The sequence below is a fragment of the Bufo gargarizans genome, chromosome 3 (assembly GCF_014858855.1).
Source record: "Bufo gargarizans isolate SCDJY-AF-19 chromosome 3, ASM1485885v1, whole genome shotgun sequence".
In the NCBI taxonomy this organism is placed as follows: domain Eukaryota; kingdom Metazoa; phylum Chordata; class Amphibia; order Anura; family Bufonidae; genus Bufo; species Bufo gargarizans.
Genome location: NC_058082.1, coordinates 13,699,966 through 13,707,759, shown reverse-complemented (window position 1 = coordinate 13,707,759; position 7,794 = coordinate 13,699,966). Strand labels below are relative to the sequence as shown.

The following is a 7,794-nucleotide window of genomic DNA, read 5'->3' as shown; positions in this document are numbered from 1 at the left end:
AGCTCGGGCCACCTACATACCCTTCTTCACCCATGTATGTTATCCATGAGACCTCCCTCACCCGCTGTCTCCCTGTTACAGGACTGCTGGCTTCTACACCACCCCGATAGCGCCCGGCCTGCGCTTGGTATCGCTCAATATGAACTTCTGTGCCGTGGAGAATTTCTGGCTTATGATCAATTTTACGGACCCCGCAGGACAACTGCAGTGGTTGGTGGGGGTCCTGCAGGAGGCCGAGAACAACCACGAGAAGGTGAGGACGGGATAGGAAGCGTGTCACCCCCAGGTCAGCCAGTCACAATACCTAACCCAGGTGACGCCACATAACGCCACCCTGAAAGTGTTCACATAGCACTGCCATACATGACTGCTGTAATACTGCCCTATAGCAGCCCCAGAAATGTAACAGAGGTATAATAATCCCATATAACAGCCCACAGAGGTATAATTATCCCATATAACAGCCCCATAGATGTAATAGAGGTATAATAATCCCATATAGCAGCCCCAGAAATGTAACAGAGGTATAATAATCCCATATAACAGCCCCACAGAGGTATAATAATCCCATATAACAGCCCTATAGATGTATAATAATCCCATATAACAGCCCCATAGAGGTATAATAATCCCATATAACAGCTCCATAGATGTAATAGAGGTATAATAATCCCATATAACAGCCCCATAGATGTAATAGAGGTATAATAATCCCATATAACAGCCCCATAGATGTAACAGAGGTATAATAATCCCATATAACGGTCCCAAAAATGTAACAGAGGTATAATAATCCTATATAACAGCCCCATAGATGTAATAGAGGTATAATAATCCCATATAACAGCCCCAAAAATGTAACAGAGGTATAATAATCCTATATAACAGGCCCATAGATGTAACAGAGGTATAATAATCCCATATAACGGCCCCATAGATGTAATAGAGGTATAATAATCCTATATAACAGCCCCATAGATGTAATAGAGGTATAATAATCCCATATAACAGCCCCAAAAAATTGTACCTAGAGTATAATAATCCGATATAACAGCCCAATAGATGTAATAGAGGTATAATAATCCCATATAACAGCCCCATAGATGTAACAGAGGTATAATAATACCATATAACGGTCCCAAAAAATGTACCAGAGGTATAATAATCCCATATAACAGCCCCATAGATGTAACAGAGGTATAATAATCCCATATAACAGCCCCAAAAATTGTAACAGAGGTATAATAATTCCTATACTAACAGCCCTATAGACTGTAATAGAGTATAATAATCCCATATAACGGCCCCATAGATGTAATAGAGGTATAATAATCCTATATAAACAGCCCCCATAGATGTAATAGAGGTATAATATCCCATAAACAGCCCATAGATGTAACAGAGGTATAATAATCCCATATAACAGCCCCCTAGATGTAATAGAGGTATAATAATCCCATATAGCAGCCCCATAGATGTAATAGACGTAAATAATCCATCTAACAGCCCCATAGATGTAATAGAGGTGTAATAATCCCATATAACAGCCCCAGAAATGTAACAGAGGTATAATAATCCCATATAATAGCCCCATAGAGGTATAATAATCCCATATAACAGCTCCATAGATGTAATAGAGGTATAATAATCCCATATAACAGCCCCATAGATGTAATAGAGGTATAATTATCCCATTTAACAGCCCCATAGATGTAATAGAGGTATAATAATCCCATATAACAGCCCCATAGATGTAATAGAGGTATAATAATCCCATATAACAGCCCCATAGATGTAATAGAGGTATAATGATCCTATATAACAGCCCTATAGATGTAACAGAGGTATAATAATCCCATATAACAGCCCCCGTAGCTGTATAATAATCCCATATAACAGCCCCATAGATGTAATAGAGGTATAATAATCCCATATAACAGCCCCATAGATGTAACAGAGGTATAATAATCCCATATAACGGTCCCATAGATGTAACAGAGGTATAATAATCCCATATAACAGCCCCATAGATGTAACAGAAGCTATAATAATCCTATATAACAGCCCCATAGATGTAACAGAGGTATAATACTCCCATATAACAGCCCCATAAATGTAATAGATGTATAATAATCCTATATAACAGCCCCAAAGATGTAATAGAGGTATAATAATCCCATATAACAGCCCCATAGATGTAATAGATGTATAATAATCCCATATAACAGCCCCATAGATGTAACAGAGGTATAATAATCCCATATAACAGCCCCATAGATGTAATAGAGGTATAATAATCCCATATAACGGCCCCATAGATGTAATAGAGGTATAATAATCCCATATAACAGCCCCATAGATGTAATAGACGTATAATAATCCCATATAACAGCCCCATAGTGTATAATAATCCCATATAACGGCCCCATAGTGTATAATAATCCCATATAACGGCCCCGTAGATGTAACAGAGGTATAATAATCCTATATAACAGCCCCATAGATGTAATAGAGGTATAAAATCCTATATAACAGCCCCATAGATGTAATAGAGGTATAATAATCCCATATAACAGCCCCATAGATGTATAATAATCCCATATAACAGCCCCATAGATGTATAATAATCCCATATAACAGCCTCATAGATGTAATAGATGTATAATAATCCCATATAACAGCCCATAGATGTAATAGAGGTATAATAATCCCATATAACAGCCCCATAGATGTAACAGAGGTATAATAATCCCAGGGCCCCTGGCGTTTAGGCCGTGGGCAGGAAGGAAGAGAAGCTGCAGGGTACAGCACAGGAGAAGACTTGGGGGTTATGGTTATTGATGCGGTATATTTAGAGTGTCAGCTCTGTGGGTGACTGTGCTCTGCTGACTGGTATCTTCCTTCTGACAGGTGCACATCATCGGTCACATCCCCCCGGGGCACTGCCTGAGGAGCTGGAGCTGGAATTACTACCGGATCGTTAACAGGTGGGCCCCGCCGGTCTGTGCCCTCTGAGGGTTCAAGAGGGTGGGATAGCGGTGGATTATTCTGCGGCACCGCGTCCTGCCCGTGCTCCATCCTCAGCTAGAGGACATAGCACCCGATGTCCCCCCAGTCCAGCACCTGCCGGGGGCCTCTGTAATACTGACCTCCCCCGTCAGCCGTCCGGTGACCTATGACCTGCCGCTGGCCAATGTCAGCAGGGGTCAGCAGTGAGTGCTTGGTGGAGGGACATAACCGCTGACATCCCTGAGGCTACGTGGCGACATTGATAGAAGGGACAGCTGTCGTGGCCAGGATCGCTTAGAAATGACTGTGGTCACAGTACGAGTCACATACCAAGCTCGCGCTGCGACCATTTCTATGGGATCACGGATAAACTGCGATCCAGTGTCGCCATACCTGCATTCTCTTGTCCTTTGTTGTTCCTGTCCTTCAGTAGAGTTGCCCCATGTATCTCATGTCAGGTGGCTCCTGGGGTCCCTCTGATGATGGTGGCTATATAACAGGGCAGGTGGGTGACCGATGCCCCCCTCAGACACCGCCTCTGGTAACCGCCCTCGCACTTCTCCTTCCTCTGCCGCAGGTACGAGGGCACCATCGCCGCTCAGTTCTTTGGACACACGCACCTGGATGAGTTTGAGATCTTCTATGATGAGGAGACGTTGTCCCGGCCGCTGTCTGTAGCCTTCATCGCACCCAGTGTCACCACCTTCATCGGCCTGAACCCAGGTAACCACAACCCCCACCATCCTTACCCCCATGCGTGAAATACACAGTGGATTTTTATCACACTGACAAATTTGGAAAAAATGTGTAAGTTAGTTTGACGTCAGTGTTCTCCCCGCCTGACCACCACCTACTCCACCCACCTGACCACCACCTACTCCACCCACCTGACCACCACCTACTCCACCCACCTGACCACCACCTACTCCACCCACCTGACCACCACCTACTCCACCCACCTGACCACCACCTACTCCCCCACCTGACCACCACCTACTCCACCAACCTGACCACCACCTACTCCACCCACCTGACCACCACCTACTCCACCCACCTGACCACCACCTACTCCACCCACCTGACCACCACCTACTCCACCCACCTGACCACCACCTACTCCACCCACCTGACCACCACCTACTCCACCCACCTGACCACCACCTACTCCACCCACCTGACCACCACCTACTCCACCCACCTGACCACCACCTCTCCACCCACCTGACCACCACCTACTCCACCCACCTGACCACCACCTACTCCACCCACCTGACCACCACCTACTCCCCCACCTGACCACCACCTACTCCCCCACCTGACCACCACCTACTCTGCAGCCTGACCACGCCTACTCTGCCGCCTGACCACCACCTACTCCACCCACCTGACCACCACCTACTCCACCCACCTGACCACCACCTACTCCACCCACCTGACCACCACCTACTCCACCCACCTGACCACCACCTACTCTGCCGCCTGACCAACCCCTTCTCCACCCACCTGACCACCATCTACCCCTTACCTGACCTCCACCAACTCACCCACCTAACCAGCCCATTCTCCACCCACCTGACCACCACCTACTCCCCCGCCTGACCACCACCTACTCCACCCACCTGACCACCACCTACCCCCCTGCCTGACCACCACCTACTCCACCCACCTGACCACCACCTACTCCCCCACCTGACCACCACCTACTCTGCCGCCTGACCAGCCCCTTCTCCACCCACCTGACCACCATCTACCCCTTACCTGACCTCCACCAACTCACCCACCTAACCAGCCCATTCTCCACCCACCTGACCACCACCTACTCCCCCGCCTGACCACCACCTACTCCACCCACCTGACCACCACCTACTCCACCCACCTGACCACCACCTACTCCCCCACCTGACCACCACCTACTCTGCCTCCTGACCAGCCCCTTCTCCACCCACCTGACCACCATCTACCCCTCACCTGACCTCCACCAACTCACCCACCTAACCAGCCCATTCTCCACCTACCTGACCACCACCTACTCACCTACTCCCCCGCCTGACCATCTCCTTCTCCACCTACTTGACCACCACCTACTCCCTCACCTGACCACCACCTACTCCCCCGCCTGACCATCTCCTTCTCCACTTACCTGACCATCTCCTACCCCCCCGTCTGACCAGCTTCTTCTCCACCTACCTGACCACCACCTACTCCCTCACCTGATCACCACCTACTCCCCCGCCTGACCATCTCCTTCTCCACTTACCTGACCACCGCCTACTCCCCCGTCTGACCAGCTTCTTCTCCACCTACCTGACCACCACCTACTCCCCTGCCTGTCCATTACCTGCTCCCTATCCACCTTCTGCTGTTGGAGAAAGACCTGGTTCCAGCTTACCTCTCCGACTGACCTAGTAGTGTGGAATGGAATTCTGATTCAGTTGGTTCTGCTGCCACTATAGAGTTACAGACTACCCTCTTCAGGTAGTTTCTGATATTCTCCCATGTCCACATTGTCTTCTCTACCTCATGTGTGGAACTCGTATACGTTGTCTTCTCTTCCAGGCTTTCGTGTGTACCAAGTGGATGGTGAGTACCCTGTCAGCTCCCACGTGGTGTTAGACCATGAGACATATATACTGAACCTGACGGAAGCCAACAAGGAGCCGAACAAGACCCCGACCTGGAGCCTCTTGTACAGCGCACTCAGCACCTATGGGATGAAATCAGCTTATCCATCTGACTGGGACGAGCTGGTACAGAGGTTTTTACAGGATGATCGACTGTTCCAGACCTTCTGGTTTCTTCACCACAAGGGCCATGTGGACGAGGTCTGCCAGGAACTCTGTAAGACAAGCCTTCTATGTGCCCTGCGTACAGGGAGGTCCTATGACCTGCAGCTGTGCAAAGATCTGGACCTCCATGGAAAACCGGCCCAGAAAAGGAAATCTCTCTGCTGAATGGTCACTTTATCCTAGTGATCTGCTAAATCCTTTCAGGAACGCCCAGGGTAGAGTCTGTGACCAAACGTCTCCTCTGATGCCCTGCTCTACAATGGAGAATAACAGACGAGGAAATCTGAATTATTAATTTATTGCCTTGAGAAATCTGCTTTATAATGGCTGCACAGAATCGAGCCCTGGAACATGCTGGACAAGGAGCTGCACTGCGGTGAGGTCTGAGCGTATCTCAGGAGGCTTCATGGACAACCTCAGATTGTGTGGACACATCAGTGGAGCTCTTAATAGACTGAGTCTCCAGGGGGATGGGATCGCCCCCACACAACACCCAAAAAATCACCCTCGGGGGGAATCATTGTATTCCATGCTAAAAAGGATTAAACACTATGGAGGAGATTTATCAAACTGGTGTGAAGTAGAACTGGTTTAGTCACCCATAGCAACCAATCAGATTGATCCTTTAATTTTCCAAAGAAGCTGTCAAAAATAAAAGGTGGAATCTGATTGGTTGCTATAGGCAACTAAGCCAGTTCTACTTCACACCAGTTTGATTAACCTCCCCACCACAGTAATCCGACGCCACCTGCCCAGTACCAGTACAGACACCGACCAGACGACCTGCTCAGCACTGTACATCTCCAAACCTAGAAGATCCCTGAAATCTGGAGTCACCTGCTAATCATCTAAGGGTACAAACAGTCACATCTGCGCACGCCTTATCTGCCAGCCTGATCCGGAACAAATTCCATGGTTTTGTCGGAGCTTGTTTACCGCTGGGCCCCATTCTAGTCAATGTGGATCCGGTAATGAACTGTAGAATCCAGCAATGTCTGACCCAGCGGAATCCGGCAGGCTGCCTTACCTGTGAACATACCCTAACCAAACTTCTACAGACCCCAAACTACCATTTTCTATTCCTCCCCCACCCGCAGACACTCTGCACAGGTCCCAGACCCACCCTGTCCTTCTGCAGACACCAACCTGCCCATTACACCCCCCCTCACCAGCTCAGGCCCCCGCCTGAACCCACCCTCTCCTGCAGACTCCAGCCCACCAATGCTAATCCCCCCCACCAGCCAACTGGTCCCAAAACACATTACAAGTTCTACAGCCTGCTACCTTCTCACCGCGTCCTCCAGCGACCCTCACCCAACATTCCTCCACACACACACCCCATGTAAGCATTTGCACTTTTTGTAAATGAGGATCAGTAAAAGCGTCTGTCAGATTCCTCTCCGAAAATCTAATGTCAACAAGGAGCTTCTCACTTCAAAGGTCCTTCACACCAAAAATATAACCGTATCATAGACTGGACATAAACATTACAGCACTGCTGGGCGAGAGCTACACCATGTCTCCCTATACACCTGCATGCTCAGCTCGACCGAGGGTGCATGTGTTCTCAATACAGAACAGTCCCCCTTCTAGGCCCCTTTGTTTTTCTCCTGTCCCTCTCCAGACTACTCTGTCTTCTCCAGACCTCTCTGTTCCGTCCAGACCCCTCTGTCCCCCTCCAAACCCTCTGTCCTTCTCCCAGACCCCTCTGTCCTTCTCCCAGACCCCTCTGTCCTTCTCCCAGACCCCTCTGTCCTTCTCCCAGACCCCTCTGTCCTTCTCCCAGACCCCTCTGTCCTTCTCCCAGACCCCTCTGTCCTTCTCCCAGACCCCTCTGTCCTTCTCCCAGACCCCTCTGTCCTTCTCCCAGACCCCTCTGTCCTTCTCCCAGACCCCTCTGTCCTTCTCCCAGACCCCTCTGTCCTTCTCCCAGACCCCTCTGTCCTTCTCCCAGACCCCTCTGTCCTTCTCCCAGACCCCTCTGTCCTTCCCCAGACCC

The 7,794-nt window shown here is 49.2% G+C and overlaps 1 protein-coding gene across 1 annotated transcript; it reads left to right on the top strand.

Annotated features, from left to right (window-relative positions):
• Nucleotides 1-76: 76 nt before the first annotated feature.
• SMPD1 (sphingomyelin phosphodiesterase 1) lies at nt 77-7,577 on the top strand. The gene is made up of 4 exons (XM_044285278.1): nt 77-253; nt 2,911-2,987; nt 3,587-3,732; nt 5,566-7,577. The coding sequence occupies exons 1-4, from the start codon at nt 140-142 to the stop codon at nt 5,958-5,960; spliced, it is 732 nt and encodes a 243-aa protein (XP_044141213.1). The 5' UTR covers nt 77-139; the 3' UTR covers nt 5,961-7,577.
• The last annotated feature ends 217 nt before the right edge of the window (nt 7,578-7,794 follow it).